Source organism: Podarcis liolepis, assembly GCF_965112155.1.
Source record: "Podarcis liolepis genome assembly, chromosome: 3".
NCBI lineage: Eukaryota > Metazoa > Chordata > Lepidosauria > Squamata > Lacertidae > Podarcis > Podarcis liolepis.
This window is the reverse complement of record NC_139557.1, coordinates 110,106,002-110,129,157: the sequence shown is the minus strand read 5'-3', so window position 1 is coordinate 110,129,157 and position 23,156 is coordinate 110,106,002. Positions and strand designations below refer to the sequence as shown.

Below are 23,156 nucleotides of genomic sequence, written 5' to 3'. Positions count from 1 at the left end.
CTTTTGCCATGATATCTACATGTTGGCAAGAGACAACTCACAAGATCTCACAAGATATAGGCACCAATGTTGGCGCTGCTTCTCCACTGGCAGGGTGCCATCTCAGGGGCTTCCACCACCTGAGGCTTAACCACACCTCATGGGTGGGCCATGCCTACAGTCGTGGCTTCCCCCAAAGAATTCTGGGAGCTGTAGTTAGAGGTGGCAAGAGTTTTTAGGAGACCCCTGTTTTCCTCCCAGAAATACAATTCCCAGAGTTCCCTGGGAAGAGAGATTGATGGTTAAACCACTCTGAGGACTGAGAGGAATAGCGGTCTCCTTAGCAGCTCTCAGCACTCTTAAGAAACTACAGCTCCCAGAAGTCTTTTGGGGGAGCCATGACATTTTAAAATGGTATAATAGTCCTTTAAACATATGGTGTGAATGTGGCCTCAATCGCACTTAAGTATTTTGGGGGGGGGAGGGTTCCACACTTTAACTACATAGCTGTTTTAAGTGTGGAATAAAGCAATGTATGAAGTGGGCCTTAGGTGACAGAAATCTACTCCCACCCACTCTTTTGAAGGCAGATTGCAGGCTCAGGAGGGGTCTGGAATAAGATTGCATTGCGGGGCAGCGGGGAGCAGATTCCCATGCCAGAGTCTTGATCAGGTGGCCACGAACTGGCCATGTTTGAAGACGAATCTTGCACTCCATGACATGCTGCTTAACAAACATCACACATAGTTTGGCCCCAAGAAGCTGGGGGGGGGGGAGCTGCTGTCAGTCAGAAAGTATATGATACCTGGTTCATGTAAGCCAAACGAACTGACTAAATGTAGGGCAGAGACTTCATTGTTCATTATAATGAGGTCTGTGATAGGCCTGGCATAGTCTGGTTCTATTCTGTGTCATGTCACAGGCAAAAAAACAAAAACAAAAACACATAAACAGCATGCTGGGCTGATGGATAAAATGTGGAGTATATATCAATTTTACTGTGGATAAAAACAACAACAACAGTGTACTCATTTCAGTGAACACTATTATGGGCTTCAGTGAGGAGGCCGGTCCATGCTCAGTAATTACCGGGACTATGAAAAACAAATAGTTCAAAGCATAATACACTCATTTGTCACTTCTGATCTCCTTCCTTGGACTCCGGCAGTTAGCTTGTCACTCAAAAAGAGCGGGATAAATCTTTTCCAAAGCAGAATGATAGCAATTACCATAATGGCACAGCATGTCACTTTTTTGCATGTGCCAAGCTAGAATTTGGAGAGAGGGTGGAGGGAAGAAGGAGAGGAATCAGTGATCTGATATAACAGAAGGGGAGGAGGGGGGTGGGGAAGCTGGCAACTTCTCTGTTCCATTCCGCGGTTTAACGGGCCCACTGCCGGCAAGTTCCAAATGTCACCAAATCTGTTTTTCTTCTGATGGTCCATCGTTCGCCCTATGGGATTATTTTGCAGTGGTGAGCTTGCGGTTTTCAGCCCTGTGAGGTTGGGCTTCATGGGAAGCTTATCTGTGGGTTTCTCCATAACAAGGGGCTCATCCAAAGTACATTAGTCTCATGATCTCTAGGCACAAGTCTGAGAGCCAGTGTGGTGTTACATATGCTTCAGGTTATATACGCTTCAGGTTACAGACTCCGCTAACCCAGAAATAGTGCTTCAGGTTAAGAATTTTGCTTCAGGATGAGAACAGAAATCGTGCTCTGGCGGCGTAGCAGCAGCAGCAGGAGGCCCCATTAGCTAAAGTGGTGCTTCAGGTTAAGAACAGTTTCAGGTTGAGTATGGACCTCCGGAACAAATTTAGTACTTAACCTGAGGTACCACTGTAATAGAGAAATTAAGAAATGCAGAAGAAGTGATAAAAAACGGAAAATCTTCAGAAGTTGTTGACGGAAGTCTAAAATAATGTATAAGACAAGAAGTTATGTTAAATGATTGTCGGAAATGATACGTTTTTTTAAAAAAACACCAATAAAAATGTATAAAAAAAATACAGTGGCAATGGAGCCTAACTGAGAGGTGCTGAAACTGAGTTCAGGTCCTGCATGTATGTATGTATTTGTAATGTGTGAACAAACCTCATGTTTTTGCTGGGCACTGGAGTACTCCAATGTTAACAGAGTGTGTGCCCTTAAAAATGTCCCAGAATCCTCTACAACTTGCAGCAGCTCCTCAGCAAGTTGAAACATAGAAAGCTGTCTTATACTGAGCCAGACCATTGGTCCATCTCACTCAGGATTATTATGCCGACTTTCAGCAGCTTTTAAAGAGGGATAAGATTCTTTAAAGTTCAAAAGTTCAAAAACCATGACCAGAAGTTTATGCTCCAATCCGCCCCCTTCTTAGGTAAAAGGCAACAACAACTGCTTGGTGTCGTTCTTAGGAAAAAAAACTTCCACATCTTTCAGACCCTCTTCAATGTCTCTAGAATGCTGATTTGGCCATTCAGCACCCCTGATTTCCCAGCCCATGAATTTTCAGTGGGGAATTTATTCGCAATGCTGATGAGGAAACTTTAGCGTCGTGAATTTAAAGGCTCTGTTTGCTCAGTTATTGCTCTGCAAATCAAATGAATTGTGAATGGCTGAGCAGGGCTCTACCAGAGTGCTTATTTAGGGTAGGTGATATAATCCTACCTGACAGCAATTAAAAAAATTCAGCGGCTTGTCCTGACGACTAATGGAGCTGGCGAAGCAAGTGCCTGTGTCTCTGTGTGTAGGGATAATATTGGCTCTTGTCATCCTTCTGAATGGTGGACATTGTGTTCTTGATGAGGAGTTGTTGTTATTGTTGTTGCTATTGTTGTTGTTGCTGCTGCTGCTGTTGTTAGCACAAGTCTGAAGGAAGAACAGTGTGTCTGTGTGTGTGTGTTTCCAGCACTATAAGTATTTGTTTCTCTTGATACACTCAAAGCAAGTCACACATTTTGAGCACTCTTGCTCTGTTCAGGGTTTCTTTAGCAAAGTCATTTCATTTCTTCAGCTGCTTTGATCGAAGCTACAGAGATCCTGCCTACTTCCTCCTCCCCTCCTCTTTTCCATTGTATCTCCTGCAAACGCTCCATTCACAGCTTACTAAGAACACAGATCTCAAATGGGCCGGTTATGGGTTCTCTGCTCCATATTCCCTATCTCTCTTGGACTTTGTCTGAAAGTTGTCGTGTTTGTGTTTAACAGATAGTCTTTGCTTTGGTTTATGTGTGTGCTGGAATGTATGTACCACACTCTTATACATGTCTAAAAGGTAAAGGTACCCCTGCCCGTACAGGCCAGTCGTGTCCAACTCTAGGGTTGTGCGCCCATCTCACTTAAGAGGCCGGGGGCCAGCGATGTCCGGAGACACTTCCGGGTCACGTGGCCAGCGTGATGAAGCTGCTCTGGCGAGCCTGCATCAGCGCAGCACACGGAAACACTGCTTACCTTCCCGCTGGAGCGGTACCTATTTATCTACTTGCACTTTGATGTGCTTTCGAACTGCTAGGTTGGCAGGAGCAGGGACCAAACAACGGGAGCTCACCCCCTTGCGGGGATTCAAACCGCTGACCTTCTGATCAGCAATACCTAGGCTCTGTGCTTTAACCCACAGCGCCACTCCAAACAAATATGTGTGAATTGGCTCAAGTGGCTATGATGAGCTGGCCTAAGGTTGCATGGCAATTACTCTACGATCAGTTGGGAGCAGGGAGTGCCACTTCTCAACTTCCACTTCGTTTTGCTAGAAAAGCTTGAAAGTTCCTTGAAGTAGCATTTGTTTGGCTTGCAAAACACCCCAGCTTTGCCAGGTGTTTCTGTGGAGCTTCTACACTCCCCGAAGTGGGACTGCCTAGCCATTTCAAGTAGACTATTAACAGATGGTGGAGTCACTTGTTTGCTATCAGACTTGGTAAGATCCGAACTGGGTTCCTGGCGCCGCATTCTGCTGCTTGCCCCTTCGGCTGTGTCGGCCAGCCCCTTAACTGTACTCCTTCAGCATCTGGTGCAATTAATAAGTCATGAGGAACGAATCGGTAGGCATTGCAAGTGTTTCTGGTCCCTGGCGTGTAACACTCATTTATATTAATAGGCAATTCAGTCAATATGCAAGCAGAAGTCCCTAAATTTCCAAGGCGAGAATGAAATTAGGCAGTTGCTAATGCAATATTTCAATTTCACTTGTGAAAAGCACATATACGTATTTGTGTCCACACATGTGTATGTGTGCGCAGAAACACACACATGGGGAGAGAGAGAGAGAAAAACGTAGTTTTTGCCAAAGAAAAATTACCACATCTTCAATAAACTTATCCTTAACTGACAGTACGGTGGGGAGAATGTAGGAGGGATGAGATCTTCCCTTATTTATAGATGTTTGACTTTTAATTTCCATCTGATGCCTTGGCAAGTATTCAAAGAAAGACACATTTTTCCTTGTTGCCGTTAATAGAATTATAAATGGAGTGGACTTTTTTTTTTATGTTGGCTCCCACATGGCATTTTGCTGCAGTCTTCGGATTTGGGTAGAAGATAATTACATCATTTCTGCCGTATATATAACAAGGCTATAGAAGGAAGGGTGCTACTTGGTTTGTAATTTTGTACAGAAACAAGCCACCAAGGAAAGCCATGCTAGCAGAAGAAATTGTCCAAAGGAATTGTATCGATCCAGGCAGGAATAGTCTGGCGACTGGATCATTCCTATGCAGAATTACTCAGAAGTAGGGTTTGGGGGAAGAAATTTGATTCACTTCTTATGTTAAGGCGAATCTGTCAAACTTGCATTTTCTGAAATAATACGAGAGATGAAACTCAGCCCCCCTTCAAAATTCTCGCTTTTCTGAATCTTTGTGCCGCAGCTCTCCAAGCATACCGTATTTACAAATATATATATAATAGCTGAGAGTGTATATAATAATGACTATGCTAGTGAAAATAACATACAAAAACCCCTTATTCTTAGGAAACATGGTGTGTTTTTTTGGGGGGGGAATGTTGATATTAGTTAAAACCTCATACATACATGTGTTTATTAGGAGAAATGTGACTAAAATGCCGAATTTCCACAAGGACCTTTTTTAAAAAAATAAATACAAATTTGCTACAGAAATGCGGAAAACTGAATTTGAGATTGGAAAAATGAGGAACTGATTGGGGCTCAGTAAGCCATGAAAGCAGAGAGGCTCCAGTGGATTAAGCGAATTAGGCCAATAGGTGTCCAATAGTCAACAAGGTGGTTCTTGCAAATGCTGTAGAGGGAAGTGAGGGGCAGATGGGCTCGTCAACCTGGGAAGGTAGCCCTAGGAGAAGGAAAACTCTTATTCTAAACCTCCACTGCCTTGCAGGATATCTTCGGGAGAAGAACAGGCTAAGGATTAAGCCCTACCCATATCTGGAGTGGAATCCCTTAGGCATGTTCCACCACGCTGACCACTCCTGCTGTGGAAGCAAGACAGGACAATTCCAGATGACCCTCAGGGTCCCTTCCAACTCTATGATCCCATGACTTGTGAGAGAAACTGCTATGGACTAGAACAGACTTCTCCATCCTGAGTTTGGGGGTGTTGGTTTTTAGCACAGGTGGAGCATTTTTTAGACATTCATGTGCTTTTGGCATGCAGTGCTATCAGCTGGGTTGAGTATGTGTGGATTGGGCACAGGAAAAGAGAGTGTGCTGGGCCCGGGGGTAACCCGAGCAACGCAGTCCAGGTCCGGCCCCGAATCCAAGGGTTCTGCGAGGAGTCAGTCCGACAGGCTGAGGCAGGGTCAGGCACAGGGTCTCAGGCAGGTTCTAGCAAACAGCAACATTGCTCCCGCAACCTGGGGCAGGGTCCGACAGCCTTTTATCTTTGTCGGGGTAACAGCCGGCCCTGATCCTCCAGTGATTCACCTCCCTGTCTCTCCCGAAGGCGAGCACTCCTCCTGTGAGTACTCAGGTCTCTCCTCCTCTCAGACCTTAGTCTCTGCAGCTCGGGAGATGTCAGTGGGTTACTAGACGCTGAGACTGCCTCAGCCTCTCCTGACCCAACTGGTAGTGGAGCAGCTGTAAGTGATTGTCCCGCTGACAGCAACGAGGTAATCCCCACATCTGGAGCCAGGGCAGGCTCAGGCCCCTGACTCAGCCCAGCTGGTGCTTGTTGCAGGGGAACCTGTGCAGACTGGGGCTGTTCAGAATCAGGCCCCAGACTTGGTTCCGATGCCGCCTGAGACTCCTCTGGTTCTGAGTCTGAGCCCGAGTCCCAGGCCATCACAGAGAGCAGTTAGAGACAGTGGCATAGAGGTAGCAGGACCACTGGAATAAGGGGGTCACTGGTGGCAATATATACTGAAAATTCCCCAAACCCTGGAGCTGGCATTAATCAGAACAAGCTGTCTTAGGATGCTTGGTATCCCTTCTCAAAGAATACACGGCATCTGCAAGGTTGCTTTGAGAATAGGATACGATTGTTAAGGGCAGCAAGTTAGGGATTATGGGCTTGTTAACAGCCCTTGTAACTCTGTGACACAGTTCAGCTTTGCTTCAGTAGCCATGCGGGTGGGTGGAGTTTTGCCATTGGTTTTAGTGATTATACTTTTGGAAGGGAATTTGGACTAAGATGTGGGCACACACACAAACACACCCACCCACACCATTGTGGCTCTGCAGATCTGAAATTGATAGCAAGCCCAACGCTTTATTAGAACAATTGTTTTGGTTCTTCGTCTGCTTTAATAGTTAATGGGGAGAGCTGGACATTAAACTACTGTTTGGTCCCTGAGTAATGAATTTTGCATTATTATATTTGCCTTTCCTGAAATACAAACACTAAGGAACCTCTTCTCAAATGGCTTATAGCCCATTTTTGCATAACTAACAGTGGCTTTGTGGATTAGACAAAGGCAGGTCTAGTGTTCATCAACACAGATTAATTAGACCGTTTTCTGATTCTCAGCTGGTGTTTGGGCCACGGGAGGGGTGGGCAGGGAGTCAAAAAGAGCATAGCTAAAGTGAAGCTCCTTTGAAAGAAAGTGGGCAGGAGGGGAGGAGAATTTTAATTCTATATCAGATTGCTTTTCAGGTATCTCTATTATGCCAAGCTATTCCTCTAACCCATAGATAGTGTGGCTTTCCAAGACAGCCTGACCACAGCAGTCCATGTATGCCTGGGTAACCTCTGGACTGTAACTCTTGATTTGGGACTGCCCTTGTGTCTGGTCTGGATGCTTGCAGGAGCAGGCTATTGGCAACCTGTCTCCCCATCACCAAAAGAGCTGTAGTAGATAGGTAGCCGTGTTGGTCTGCCATAGTCAAAATAAAAAAATTCCTTCCAATAGCACCTTAAAGACCAACTAAGTTAGTTCTTGGTATGAGCTTTCGTGTGCATGCACACTTCTTCAGATACACTGAAACAGAAGTTGCCAGATCCTTCTATATAGTGAGAAGGTGGGGAGGGGTGTTACTCAGAAGGGTGGTGGGAATGGGAGATAGGCAGATAGCTGGGAGAGCCTGTTGACGACTCTTAACAGTCGTTAAGAGTCGTCAACAGGCTCTCCCAGCTATCTGCCTATCTCCCATTCCCACCACCCTTCTGAGTAACACCCCTCCCCACCTTCTCACTATATAGAAGGATCTGGCAACTTCTGTTTCAGTGTATCTGAAGAAGTGTGCATGCACACGAAAGCTCATACCAAGAACTAACTTAGTTGGTCTTTAAGGTGCTATTGGAAGGAATTTTTTTATTTTGACAAAAGAGCTGTGTTAGTTACAAGTTTGCAAGCAGGGCTGGATCAAAGTTATTGTGCTAATTCACAAAGCCCTAAACAACTTGGGCCCCAAATATCTTAATTCCTTTATCCCTGATTCCTTATGCCCTGCTTCAATCACTGAGGTCTTCTGATGGGGCACCTTTGATGGTCCCATGTGCCCCCGAACTCTGGGAACTGTTGCTCTGTTAGGGGGGTAGGGGTCTCCTAACAACCCTCAACACCCTTCACAAACTACAGCCCCCTGCAATTATTTTGGGGGAAGCCAAGACTGTTTAAAGCAGCATTATAGCACTTTATGGTTCAAGTGCGACTGGAATGCCCAGCAAGAAGGAAAGTGAAGAGGAAAGATTTTGCAACACAGAGATCTGGAACAAATCTTGTTCCCTGCCTTTGAATGCAGTTGTCATCTCCATCATGATGAAACAGATTTAGAGGCTGCCCCACCCTGGCCTGATTTGGAAGGTGATGTTGACCACATAGAATTGCCCATTACATGTGAGTGCATCCCTTAGGTGCCTGAGGGGGTTATCAAGCACCCTCCTTGTCCTTGGAGTTTAAAAGGGGCTGACAGGTTTGCTTGCAAGGGATGCGCACTGGCAATTTGCCATCCAGAGGCAGGTCAAGAGATTTGTGGTGCAGTCAAACCGGATTATTGATGTCACATTTGCTACACTTCTTTCCCCTAGAGTTTTAAAAGGAAAAGGCATGAGAGAGGGGGAGAGAGAGGGAGAGAGGGAATGAATGAATACCAACACAGCTACTAAATAGATGATAAGAAGCTGCCTGGTTGCAAAATCAATTAGCTGCATTTGGTAATGCTATGCGTAGAGCGACGCCCAAAATGGAGGCGAGGAACTTGTAGCTCATTTATTGTGACACTTCAGACAAAGAGCTCATGGCAACTGGGAGGCAGCGGAGAGGCTTAACCACATGACAGCCCATATTTGTATCTCCAGACTGTTTCACCCACTGTCCTCGAGTGACTCGTCTGGACCATAAATAAATAAATAAAATAGTGGTGGCTGAGAGTAGGCTAACATGACATTCCTTAAGCAGCAGCTAGCATTTTTGTGTGATACAAGTTGGAGCCATGCTGTTTGAAACTGCAATATATAGCCTCGCCCACTAACAGGAGTGCTCCTGTTCAACGCTGCTGGCAGCCAAGCCTTCTTTGCTCTGGGAAAGCTTCTCCAAACTGGTGTCTTCCAGGACTACAATTATCATCAACCTCAGCCAGCAATAGTCAGGGAGGATGGGAACTGTAGGCTTACATCATCTGGGCGGCATGAGTTTGGCTACCCTTGATCTAGGGCTCACATTTTGGGAGTGGGGAGGGAGAGGGGTTTCCCACTTTGTTTTGAAGTTTTTTAATTTTTTTGGGTATACCCACAAACTTTGAGGTCCCCTTGAGCATCCTGAAGACCCCTGAGCCCCCCCTTTTGCTACAGTACTTTAGTTTGCTTTTGCTAGGAGAGTTAGGATGGAGATTCTAAAGACCACACTCACCTGCTTTGGTCATTGTGTATGTTTTTTGTTTTAAAAAAACACTACTGCTACTAATAATAATAATGCTCTTTAAAGAATCAGAATATTTTCAGTACCCATGACCTCTGCAGCCTGACAACTCCCTGGGCCCCTGGGTGCCTGAGCACCCACAAAATTCCCCATGAAAGGGCCAGGCACCCAGAAGTTTTGGTGCCAGGGCCATGCATGGCACCCACTGCCCCAGGCACCCACAGTTGCAGAGCCAAGTTGGCACTCCTGAACCTTTTCATGTGTATTCAAAATTTCTTGATTTTTAAAAAAGTTTATGAATGTTAAACTTGGCTTTCCGATTGAAAAGATACAGCAGAGAGAAGGATGGATGGACAGACAGGTTGGTAGTTTGTACATGCCAGTCTAAGTCTGTTGGAAGCACTCTGCTAGAAACCACAGGCATGGATAGGGCTTTTTTATTGAGTCCTGTTTGTAGGCTTCCCATAGGCATCTGTGAGAACTGGGTTGGTGGACCAGATGGTATGATGCAACAGGCTCTTATTATGTTTCTATCTCGGGGCTGGAGTGCATCCTTTTGTCTTTAAGGATCTCAGGAAACAGACTTGGGATCGAGGAAGATATTTGAGGTCCAGTTCATAAGTAGACAATGCTAGAATCGTGGTTCCACTAACTGTGGCAGCAGGACTTGGTAGCCGACAGTCATTTCTGCTAGCCAGCTGAGATATCCAGTCCCAACTTGATAGTGCATCTGCATTCGTTCATTCATTCACTGCATTTATTAGTTGGTGCATAAGCAGGCACAATTAGAACAATTTATAATCGCAAGTCTGATAGATCCAGCAGCACAACTGTAAAGCAAGACAAGTAATTAAAAAGCGGAAATGATAATAATTTCAGGCATAATAAGGCAACCAAGCGCACTGTAACACCAGCCATTTGTCATTATTCCCATTTGTCAAACAAAACACCAGTTAAATCAGTAATAACTCAGCCTCCGGTTAATGAACACTGGACGGTCTTCTGGCAAGTGTGTTTTAATGTTAATGTGTGGTTCACTTCAAAACTTTTGATGATCTTTAAAACTGGTTTCTCCAAAAAGTTGCTTCTTCTTCTTAAAAACCACACATATTTTACAACATTTAAGTTTCCTAGTAAAAATAAATAAGTAAATAAAAAAATAAAATAAATGAAACCAATAAGATTTTAAAAATAAAATAAATCCTACCTAAAATATCCTGTTGAAAACATGAAATATGATAAAAGGAGGAGCCTTGCACCACCTTAAAGATTAAGGCTGCAACCCTAATAGTGCGTACTCATAAATAAATCCTAATGAATTCACAGGGGCCTACTCCCAGCTGGGCTGGTGGTGTTAGGATCCAGCAAAGTTGCCTCTCTGCTGGTTCCTGTGGGTGAAGTGGAGCACAGCTGATGCCGGGGGGGGGGAGGCATGCAGAGACTCAACCTCCAGCCAAAGCTTGTAGTAATCTACAGCTGCTCATCCTCCCACCTGCAGTAGCCAGTGGGAAGCCCCCAAAATGGGACTTTTCATGGCAGTATTCTGGAGGCTTTGAATCAGTGGGATCCAAAGACCTGTCTGCCCCACCCACACCCACCCCAGCCGTGCCTGCAGTAAAGATGGATGAGAAATCACCTCACCACATTCCACCTTGACCAGCAAGAGTCAGCGAGGCTTCAAAAGCTGCACCGACTCCACTGCTCCAATCGACCCTGCTGGGAGTGCCCTGACTGCTTTCTTTGGTTTTTGGTTGCCTTAATATGGGTAGAATGAGTTTTCATAGGCTAGGTTTTGCTTCTCAGATACAATTTTCCTAGTATGATGACTGAAACTCTAGCCATGGGGTTTTGGAAAGCTACTTGTTTTTTAAAAAACAAAACAAAACCAACCATCCAAAAAATTGTGATCAAACCAGACTATGGAGATGGAGATCTTTCATTCCCACTCAACAGAATCTTGAGGTTTAAACCCAGCAGCCTGCTTAATGCAACTGCAAAGAGATGCTACTTTGCTCTTAAGGATGCAAGACAAGCCACCTGCATCAGGCCAATAGTCTAGCATCCTGTTCTCATGTTGGCCAACCAGATGCCTGTGGGAAACAAGCAAAAAGGAATCAAACACAAGAGTGCTTTGACTTCCTGTGCTTTCTGGCACCTGGCAATCAGAAGCATTGCAGCCTCAAGCTGTGGAGGGACAGCCTAGCCACCATGGTCAGCAGCCATCAATAGCCCTCTCCTCTGTAAATTTGTTGAATCCTTTTTAAAAGCTATCTAAGTTGGTAGGCATCACCAATGAGTTATGTAGCTTCACTATGCATTGCTTGAGATGTGTGATGAGAAAATCCATGATCTGGGAAGAAGATGCAGACCAGCTGAAGATGCAATCCAGTTGACCTGGATTGTTGGCTGGGTTTGTTAGCGCTTTCATAAACCCCAAAAAGGTTTTATTTAGTGATGTGAAACCCAATGAATACACAGGGAAGGTCTCTGTTCCCCATCCACTCTGGGCAACTTCCAAAAAAGTATAAAAATACAATGGTCTGTTAAACATTAAAAGCTTCCCTAAACAGGGCTGCCTTCAGATGTCTTCTAAAAGCCTAGTAGTTGTTCTTCTCTTTGACATCTGATGCGAGGGCGTTCCACAGGGCAGGTGCCACTACCAAGAAGGCCCTCTGCCTGGTTCCCTGTAACTTGGCTTCTTGCAGTGAGGGAACCTCAGTGGACCTCAGTGTCCTGGCAGAATGATGGGGGTGGAGACGCTCCGTCAGGTATACTGGGCAGTTGCTGTTAAGGGCTTTAAAGGTCAGCACCAACACTTTGAATTGAATGTTGCAATCACAGGACTATCAAAGCAAGTTGTTGTTGTTCCATTCATTATTTTGTCCACTGCAAAATGATCAACCCCATTAAACCATTGTCTGTATTTATATATTGCAAGTTGCATTTTAGTATAGGGGAAAATCTCTCTTTCTGCATCCTCCCCCAATGCTCTCCATGTAGTTGCTGTTGCCTAAACAAGACACAGGCCTTGGCAACACCTTGGGACCCACGAAGCTTATATTAGCCTACCAGCCGTAGAAAATGGACCAAGAGGAGCTTAAAAAGAAATCCTCCTTTTGCTTTGGAGAGCAAATACCTAGCTCAGTAGTGCAGCACGCACTTTCATGCAGGAAATCCCAGCTTCAGTCCCTGTTGAAGCTGTCGGAAGGATCAGGTGATTGGCAACAGACCCTGCCAAGGAAGCACTACCAGCCTGAGTCAACACAGTTGGCTTAGACAGGCAATAAGGCAGATCTGGTAGAAAGCAGCTAGCTATTGGGTTCCAGGAAACTATGTGGCCACAATATATGGTTAGGGTTATTTTTGACATAGTGAACACCATAGCAAGACCTAATGTAGTGTGTTGGACAAGGACCTGGGAAACCAGAATTCAAATCCCCACTCAGCCATGAAGCTCACTTGGGAAGAAGAAGAAGAAGAAGAAGAAGAAGAAGAAGAGTTTGGATTTGATATCCCGCCTTTCACTCCCCTTCAGGAGTCTCAAAGCGGCTAACATTCTCCTTTCCCTTCCTCCCCCACAACAAACACTCTGTGAGGTGAGTGGGGCTGAGAGACCTCACAGAAGTGTGACTGGCCCAAGGTCACCCAGCAGCTGCATGTGGAAGAGCGGAGACGCGAACCCGGTTCCCCAGATTACGAGACTACCGCTCTTAACCACTACACCACACTGGGCCAGTCACTGCCTCTCAGCCTAATCTACCTCACAATGTTGTTGGGGGGTTTTTTTGGGGGGGGGGTTAAAGGAGGAGGGAGAGAACCCTGTGGGCCACCTTGAGCTACTTGGAGGAAAAAGCAGAACATAAATGCAATAAACAGACAAACAAATGTCACACGGGCCCGGGGTTGTGATGTCTTCTTGGGCTGTGGCTCAGTGGCAGATTATCTGCTTTGTACGCAGAAAGTTCCTAGATCCAATGCTCAGCAACTTCAGAGTAACAACATTTGCGTGGCATCATATCGGCTATCCCTTACTTAAAGGCTTGGCTCACCCAAGCATGGTGGACCATGGCTCAGTGCAGTGATGGCTTGGACATGTAGTCCATCATTCATTAAATGCCGCTGACAGAACAGGAACTCACAACATTTTATTTTTTTTAAAAAAAATGGGTTTCAGTGGAGTAATTTCACACATTCAGCTGATAAACACCACAGGCTGATTCACACATGCAAATTTACTGCATTAAGTGATGGGTTAAATGACTGGGTGAGTCACTGCAGACCAAATTATTAATATATTTCACAGAAACGGAAAACATGTAAACACACATGCACGATAAACAAAATGGCCTGTGAGCTCCAAATCAGAGAGGAAAATTGTGACCCTCCAGATGTTTTTGGGCTACAGCTGTCTTCATCCCTGACAGTTGACCATACTAGGAGGGGCTGATGGGAGTTGGAGTCCCAATGTCCGAAAGGCCAGGGGTTCCTCAGGAGCTAGGAGCATGGCTTTGTGTGTTGAGCAGTTAAGGTTACAATCCTAACGACACTAAACTTGAGGGTAAGCCCCTGTTGAACTCAGTAGGACTTGCTGCTGATGAGACGTGGTTAAGATTGTGTTGTATGTCTAAGGCAAGACCATCCCTGACAGAACAACGAAGGAGACCAAGATTTGAGGGTGTTTGTCAGAGGGTCAGTGTGCCGAGACTATAGTTCCTGAAATATTTCTGAAACCTAATTTTCTTATAGAACATACATTAAAGAAAGAAAAGTTTAAGTCCAAAACACCTACCTAATATTTCTTTCTTTCTCTCTCTTACAGCGGGAACGACATACATATTTAGCAAAGGGGGTGGACAGATCACGTATACATGGCCTCCTAATGATCGGCCCAGCACGCGAGCAGATAGACTGGCGATAGGGTTCAGCACGGTTCAGAAAGAAGCCGTCTTGGTGCGAGTGGATAGCTCTACTGGGCTCGGAGATTATCTAGAGCTACACATCGTAAGTACCATCAGCAAAATGCAATGTTGCTATGTGTGTTTCGATTCCAGCTTCTGCTATGGCTATTACAATGCTATCCTTTCCTGAAATTGATTTCCTGCCATTGAGTAATATTCTTTGGGTTGTTTCTTTTCTTTTCTTTTTTCCAAATGCGGTTAAGTGATTTATACATTTCAATCCAATTTTTGGAAAAGATTTTGGCATTGAGAGACTAATCTTATTGGTTAAGAGCAAAATGAAGGATTTAAAACCATTTTAGCCCCGCTGACTTCAGTGGGATTTAACAAGGCTGCAGATTGGGTTCTGAATCACTTTGGAAAAACCGGGGCTTCCCTTTTGGCTACTGCAGTGATTTTTGACACCTGAATAACTTGACGAGTTATATACTTGGTTGTGGGGATGGAGCTGTAATTAAGATTCAGGCCTGCTTAGAATATTCCAGTCACTTGGTGCCTATGTATTTTTTTTTCTTACTGAAAGCCTCACAGCTTTTGACAGGCAGGATCCTCCTTCCAAATCCAATCTGAAAAATAATGTAAAGTAACTGGATTCATTTCCCTGAACTCTTAAATGCCAAAGACTGCCCTGAGTTTGCAAGTGTTTCCATGCATGTGTGATGCATCCTAGACAACATTAAGAGGAACTAAAGCTCTGATCTGTGGTGAACATATCACATCCACAGTGAAAAGGGATTTATTACTGCCTCACTGTGGGAGGGGGCTGTACCAGCAGATCTGAAGGAGGCAGTAGCATGCTCCTTCATTAAGAGGACATTCCTGGACCACGAAGTGTTCCACAACTGTTACCCAGTTGCTAATATTCAATTTGGGGCCAGGTTGCCTGAGAAGGTGCTTGGATGGAATTTCAAAGTAGCTTCAGGCTTGATTTGGGGACTGAAATTGCCCTGGTTGGTGACCTGTGATGGGTGAGGGTCACGTGGGCTCTAGATTTGGCAACTTTTGATACTTTTCTCCACTTCTGGACCACTGCTGGGAGATGGGAGCCACTGCCTTGATGCAGTTCTGCTCCTATATCCAAAGGCATTGAGTGACTGTTTTTTGGCCCCCAGTGGGAATTATCCCATGGTTTTCTGTACAGCTCAGTCTTGTCACCTTTGCTGTTTAACATCTATATGAAGCCACTGGGAGTTGTCATCAGGAGATCTGAGTAGAGATTCCATCCATCTGCTGATGGCCACCAGCTGTATCGCTGTGTAGCATCAGTACCAGGTGAGGCGGTGCAGGTACTGAACCATTGTCTGGAGGTGATAATGGGCTGGATGTTGGCCACTGAATTGAAGCTGAATCCATACAAGATGGAGGTTCTCTAGATGAATGGTTTGCATATATGGGAGCAGGCAAATTGCCTCTTTGGGCTGGGGGAGGAGTCACATTTCCCTTGAAGGAGCAGGCATGTGGGTGTCATAAATTGTTGATCTCAGTGGCTATGGATGCCTATGCCTGGCTTCAGAGGGTGTGCCAACTCTAGCCATTTCTGTATGGCCATTTCTGGACAGGGGTAGCCTAATGATGGTCAGCCATCTTCTTGCTGTTGTAATGCATTCTGCTGTTAGTGCATAATACAGTCTGAGTCCAGTCCAAAATAGATCTGTGGGGGGAAACCATCCATAATCCAGGATGCGTATCATCCATTTTGAGAGGTAACCATCATCATTGTTATCAATGATAGTAACATATTGCAGTTCAATTTATATGAACGTCAGGGGAGGATATATTAGTCCCAGCAGATTTGCAAAGGAATCTGTCAGAGGAATGGTAATGATCGCATTTGGCCGGGTGCATTGTTAATCCTGATGAGAGCCGACTGATCTTGCCATTACTGTGCAGTGATAAATTTTGAGCAGAAAACACAGTTGTCACCCTGGAAAGTCTAGCTGGGCAATTTCAAGTTGCCTTAGAGCAAATAAGTAGCAATCACCATGGAAAGTGTCTGGATTTTTATGGCATCATAAATAAATGATCAGTTGAGATAAACTTAACTAGGGCAGTCGGGGATTTTAGCAGTTTAGATTAATCTCAACTTTGTTAATATATTAAGTTTGAGTTTGATTTAACAACCTTGCTGCTTCCTTTGCCGAGGATGGAATAGTTCCTCTTGCAAGAAATTACTTATTGATCTATTAGCAATTTACACTTTTACCCTCGCAAAAAAACGTTCTATGGTGATTATTCCCAAATTGCATTGTGCTATCCTGGTGAATTATGCGATTTCCTCTATTGCATGCAGCACTTCCCCAACCTCCCAAGCTTCTCCACATCCCTCACATTCACTCCAGCCTATTTTGCCTGCAATTACACTGACCAGCTGATATAATTCAGCAACCTTAGGGGCAGCTAAAACCGTATGGCAGGACTTGGTTCTAAATTTGCTGTTGTACTCAGGTCCTGTTTGCAGGCTTCCCATGGGTTGTCTGCTGTGAGAACAGGATGCTGAAATCAATAGGCTGCTGACCTGATCCAGCCCTTCTTAATGTTGCATGGACAATCTAGGGTGGTAGAAAGGTGGAGATTTCCCCTTTGGAATCTGTGGCTTGAATTGCCACGTGAAGTTGCACCATCTTGAGAAGATAGGAAGGTCATAACGTCCTGCTTATACATTTCTTCAGAGTAAAATACCTGCATCTGAAGATGCCTTTATAGAGGGAAAGGGCCATAACTCTGTAGTAGAACACAAGATCTGCATGTGGGAGATTTCGGTTAAAACCCCTAGCATCTCCAGGCAGGTCTGAGAAAGACACCTGGAAGTCTATCAGTGGTTCTCAACTTGTAGGTCCCCAGATGTTGTTGGACTACAACTCCCATCATTCCTAGCCAGCATGACCGGTGGTCAGGGATGATGGGAGTTGTAGTCCAACAACATCTGGGGACCCACAGGTTGAGAACCACTGAGCTAGATGGAACAACACTGGAACAATCAGCTACCTGTATTGTCTTTTGGGACAGCCACTTTTCAGTCTAATCCTATATTGTCTGTTCTGACTGGCAGCAGGCCTTTGGAGTCTCAGGAAGAGGGGGCATTACCTGCCACCCGATCCTTTATTAACTAGAGATGCCAGGGATTGAATTTAGTGTTTTTTTATAATATTTTATTAGGTTTTATCAGTAGAAAAGTTTAAAAGAATACATAAGACAAAAAAGATACAAAATTACAAAATACAAAAATACAGACATTAAACACAAAAATAGAAAGGAAAAAACACATATACAAAAAAAGTCAAAAATCCCTCTTTCTTAGTTTCTCATCTTTGATTAACTTATTTTCCTGACTTCCTCGCGTCTCCCATTTTTGTATCCCTTTTAGAAATTGGTTCAGCAAATTCATGTCCTATTAGTTTATCTATTATTAATCCCATCTTACATTTTACCTTGTTGCTAAAGCCCCTTCAATTCATTTCAATGTCCTCCGCATTCAAAAATTTTACAATATTTCTGCAAATAAGTTTTAAACTTCCTCCAATCTTCTTCCACCAACTCTTCTCCCTGGTCTCGGATTCTGCCAGTCATTTCCGCCATCTCCATATAGTCTATTAGTTGCATCTGCCATTCTTCCAAGGTGGGTAGGTCTTGTGTCTTCCAATGCTTTGCGATGAGAATTCTTGCTGCTGCTGTAGCATACATAACCAGGGATTGGATTTAGGACCATTTATGTTACAGACCAGTGTTATACATTTTTGCTATGTGCAGTTCCTCACAGTGGCGGAGGAAGCTGCTCGGGTGCCTGGGATGTGTGCCCAGGGGTGGGGCGAGCTGCCCATAGGGGTGGGGTGCACCATGGGGCCTCCGGAGTCTGCCTGCTTCCTTCCACTCAGCTGCCCTACAGCTGGGAGGAGGCAGCACGGAGCCTGCACACACCCAAGCTACTGCATCTCTCCCAGGAGAGACGTGTGGGCCCCACAGTGAGTGCCGCCCGGCATTTTGTCACCCCCTCAGTGGTTACACCAGGGGCGAACCACCTCCAGCACACACCCCTTCCTCTACCCCAGGTTCCTCATTCAGTATATATGTTTTAACAACACCATAAACTTTTGTTCTGGAAACAGACAGCAAGTTTAATCAGAGGAATAAAAAAACAGACCTACACATTTTACAAAGATTGATGTGAACCTAACGGAATCCAAGCTGATGGTAATTTGCTTCCTGATTGCTACTTGACCATTTGAATCAGCCTTTAATGCTAGACTAGAAACACAATTTACTTACCTAGCAATAGTCCTCCCAGATTAACCATTGCTAAACAGGGAACATTTTAAAGCACCCTGTCATTTATTACTCTTCCAAATCTTCAGCACAACAGACCCTGGAAAAAAACCGATTTTTCTGAGCAGCACCATAATTGTACAGAAGAATTCATGCCAACTTCATGGGAATTGGCATTAGCACTGATTTTTTTTTTTTAAAAAAAGTTTTGAACCCTATTAGCAAAGCTTCCAAAGTTTTCTTTCATCTCAAATTAAGTTGAATCTCAAATGAAAAGGCTTGTCGACACAGATTCCGAAATCATTATGTTAGGCAAAAATAAGTTTATATGTTTATTTGCATGCATACCTTTTGTTTGTTGGTTTATTGAGGGCACTTCTGTTTGCAGTTGGAAAGACTGTGGAAGTAAAATGGGTTTTCTAGGCACAGTCCTAGTTAAGTGTCCCTGGCACATCAGGTTTCTTTTCCATTGTGCTGCATTTGATAGTCCAATGTTGTGGCTTACTAACTTGTTAACATTTTAGCAGAAACCACTGCCATGTGAAAGTATTTACCCCCCCCCTCTCTTTTTAGAAAATAATTCATTGGATCTTGAGCAACCTGGTCTGCATTAGAGGCCTCTGTGCTCTAAAATATTCTTGCTGCACATTTCCAGAATATTCAATCAATCAATCAATCAATCAATCAATCAATCCATTTGTTACTAGATATGATATCCCATTAGTTATTCTTGTGGCAGGATGGAGGCAAGCAGGGAAGCAGGCAGTATAACATAATCAAGGGCCACATTCACACCCTACATTTAAAGCACTATGATACCACTTTGAACAGTCGTGGGTTTCCCTCAAAGAATTCTGGGAGTTGTAGTTTGTTAAGGATGCTATGAGTTGCTTTCAGACTTCCCATTCCCCTCACAGATCTACAGTTCCAAGAGTGGTTTAACACTCTGTCCCTCTTCCAAGGGAACTCTGGGAATTGTAGCTCCGGGCGGGCAATAGGGAATCAATGAATTGGGACCCAGAGTGCCAAAACAGGTCCTGGGAAGAGTGGGAGATGGTTGAAAAGAAGCTGTTCTGTGAGCTTTGAAAAAGCATGAATTGGCCATGGATGGATCTGCCAATTTCATTTTCTCATTGTTCCAATTTGAAATTTGTTTTCCCAAATTTTTGCATTCATCAGCACTTTAGTGTTCATTTCTCCCAATACACATATTTTTGTATGTGATTTTGTTTAATATACACATTTTTGCAAGCAATTTCCTCTATTATCATGCATTTCTCTATGTTGTTTTCACCAACATGTGCATTGTTGTGCACACTTTTGGATTGAAGTACTAATGCATTTTGGGGGGACAGAGAGCTGCATTGCAAAATTTGGAGAAGAACAGATTTAGAAGAATTTTTTTGAGTTTCACTTCACTGATGCTCTAACCGAAGGTTGGCCTACAAGTCCCATCCCCACTGACCTTTGTCAAACTGGCTGGGATGGGTTGGAGTTGTAGTCCAACAACATCTTGAGACTCAAGGTTGAGGGACACTGCTCTAGCCTCTGCACTGCGCTGGACTCCTCAAATCAGCTCCTTAAGGGATTCTGTAAACTGAAATTTAAGTGTCACCCTCTTTGGCTAATTCGAGTCACAGTGGACAGAGAAGGTTCTGAAAATAATAAAATAATTAGTGTCAAATTCCATTTGTGTTTGTTCAAGGCCAAGGTGGAGTTATATTAAATTCGGCAGCTTGCCAGTGCACAAAGCATTGCAATGTTAAAATCCAAATAACACAATTCTATTAAGAATGGAGGAAAGGTTTGTTTGGCATCAGTGCTTTAGCTAGATGTGACAACTGAAGTTAGCATTGGCAATCCTGCCTCGGTACCTCTGAATCAGCACTGGAAATGAAATCAGATTATTAGGCATGGATAGGCACTACTTTTGCTGCCTACATTTTGCGGCGAGCAAAGCCCAGATTGAATTTGGGTGGGGTTTTTCTCCCTGAGAGGAAACATTTGAGGAATTTTGAAGGTAGACCTCTCCTCCACACAGAGAGAATTAGAATATATTGCATACTGATGGCTGGTAGCAGCCTAGAATAGTCTTGACTTATTCTGGTTCTCTTGTCCGCATTTTTATTTAATACATAATAATGCAGAAGGGGGAAAATCCAGTTAGCTTCCTGTGTGTACATACAACCCTCCTGCAGTGGAGAGGCAAGCACCACACAAAGGAGAACTTTTGGGAGATATGCTGAGGTCACTGGGTCAGGCATATCAAACTTTATAGGCTTCACAAACTCTATCTCATTAATCTTGACAGCCCTGCTAGGTACGCCAGTGCTGTTCTCCAAGTGTTGCAGAGCAGGGAGGAAGGACTTACATAAGGGTACCAAATGGGTAAGCAAGGAGCTAAACCTGGGTTTGCACCCTTAGCCACTATGCTGCACCAGTTTTTTGTTAAGCAACTGGCTTAGCTTCCAGGCATCCCCCTGGCCCTGTCCTGCTGTGAGCCATGGGGTTAAAAGATATCATCTTTCCCCACAAATTGCTTGTGCATGGTAGACAAGAAACATTTGTGACACACTGAAGCGAAAGGACTGTGTGAACACACAGGAGGGTGTGATCATATGAACAGATGAAGCTGCCTATGCCAGATCAAGACTATTGGCCCATCTAATTTTGTATTGTCTACACGGATCAGCAGCTGTTTTCTTGGAGGAGTCTTTCTGCAAAGCAGATGCCCTAGTGCAGGCACAGGCAAACTTGGCCCTCCAGGTGTTTTGAGACTACAATTCCCATCATCCCTGACCACTGGTCCTGTTAGCTAGGGGTGATGGGAGTTGTAGTCCCAAAACATCTGGAGGGCCGAGTTTGCCTGTGCCTGCTCTAGCACTAAACTATAGCCCACCACTGCAATTCCAAGGTCAGCTAAGTCATGGGAATTGGTGAGACCTGTCTAATCCTAGTGTGGACAGGGGCGATACAGGAAGGGGCAAATTCATGGGGAAAGCACGGTGCTTGAATGTTTTGCCTAGGCATGGACAACAACCATCAGTTAATATGGAATACAATTATCCTATCTTCTCCCTTGGGAGGTGCATCAACACTCAAAGCTGCAGAAGCTTGCGAGCCTTCCCACTGGTGAGATGAGCACTGCATCTTGGATGAAATTAAGGAGCCAAAGGAAGCTCCAGCACATTTGCCAGCATTCCACTGATGACAACAGGGACAAGTTTGCACCACCCTAATTCTGATTCCAAGGCTTTCTGCTTCAGTCCCCTCTCCCTTCATTGCATATTGCCAAAGGCTCTTCTCCGCTGATGGCATTCATTTACTCTGCAATATACCAACCTCCCAAGTTGAACAAAAGCCAAGAGAACGTTTATTCTTTTGGTTAAAGTTATCCTTGGAAACATGAGCATATTGTCACACGTCACCCCAATCTCTGAGCAGTCAGAGACTCCAGAGTTCTAGCACAGAAATCGAAGTCTAAATACAGTGACAATACACATAAAATATCACTGCAACATTACAAGAAAAAATAATAAACAACAATGAACAGTTTGTTTAATGTACATAAACATTTAAGTAAGTGCACACTTTCCCCCGAGATCAAGTCAAAGTATCTATTAAGCAACGCCCTTTTGGAGGGCTGGAGGTGGGGGCAACCCCATTGAAACCAGCCATCTGCTGTTGGCAACTACAGAATCGTTCCCCGTCCCCTTACTTCCCTGCAGTCCTTCCTCTGGTAACAGCTTGGCATAACTAACTTAAGTCCCTTAATTTGAGTAAAACTTAACTGGAGGCGACTGCTCAACATCCTTGATAAAGTGCTGAGATCGTAGTCACCAGCACATTTGATGGCTGAACATATGAAACTTACCAACACATCGCATGGCTCCTGGCAATGGGAGTGGGGGGTGGGTGGGCACCTGACAAGTTGCTATTGTTTTATGTCCTTCCTGGTGGAAACCCGTTTCCCCAGCTTTTGTAGTGTTTTGATGTGCGATGGGGGATTGCAGAGCACTGGCCACAGGACCTAGTGTCATTGAATTTTAAAAAGCATTGTGTGTCTGGCTCCCCTCCATCTTACCTTAATGCAAATAACATATGATGAGAGAGAGAGAGAGAGAGAGAGAGAGAGAGAGAGAGAGAGAGAAGGAGGGAGCTGCTGTACAAAGGCGAGAGGCTTATGAAATAATATAAAATAAATAGAAATTATTAGAAGGAGTAGAAGAGTCTCTGCTCTGATATGTTCCACTGTTCTCCTCTGAGAACGGCCAGAACGTGAGAACTTGAAACACCCCTGGCCTTGCTATACCCACTTCCCATCTTCTTTTTGGAATGAGCCTTCCTTAAACCCACAAGGAAAGGGTAGGTGCTGGGTCTATTCTCAAAACAACATCTGACCCAGATACCAGTTGTTGTTGTGGTGGTAGAAATCCTTTCTATTTCTACTCCACAATTTTGAAAATGATTTATTCCCATTTAATGCCCGCCTGATCAGTGAAGTGGGGGTGTGGGTTGGCGGGGAGAAGAAATCTTTTGCCGCCTGCCTCCAGGTAAGCCATCAGTTATGTTGCAACGCGAGCTGTTAATTGCAAAGGTTTTGTGTACATGCCTGCAAGTTGCTGTGCTCAACTAGCAATAACTCTTGTTTGGAGCAGTGTCAGGGGATTGCACAGTTGCTTGGTACTGCTTGATTTGCTCTCCCCGGATCA

The 23,156-nt window shown here is 44.5% G+C and overlaps 1 protein-coding gene across 48 annotated transcripts in view; it reads left to right on the top strand.

Annotated features, from left to right (window-relative positions):
• The window catches only part of NRXN1 (neurexin 1), a 1,011,196-nt gene that overhangs the window by 738,440 nt on the left and 249,600 nt on the right, over positions 1-23,156 (top strand). For all 48 annotated transcript variants that reach the window (XM_083494081.1, XM_083494078.1, XM_083494072.1 and 45 more), the window contains one exon: positions 14,046-14,227. In XM_083494081.1, the coding sequence (XP_083350207.1) occupies positions 14,046-14,227 (182 nt within the window). The remainder of the gene's footprint in view (positions 1-14,045; positions 14,228-23,156) is intronic.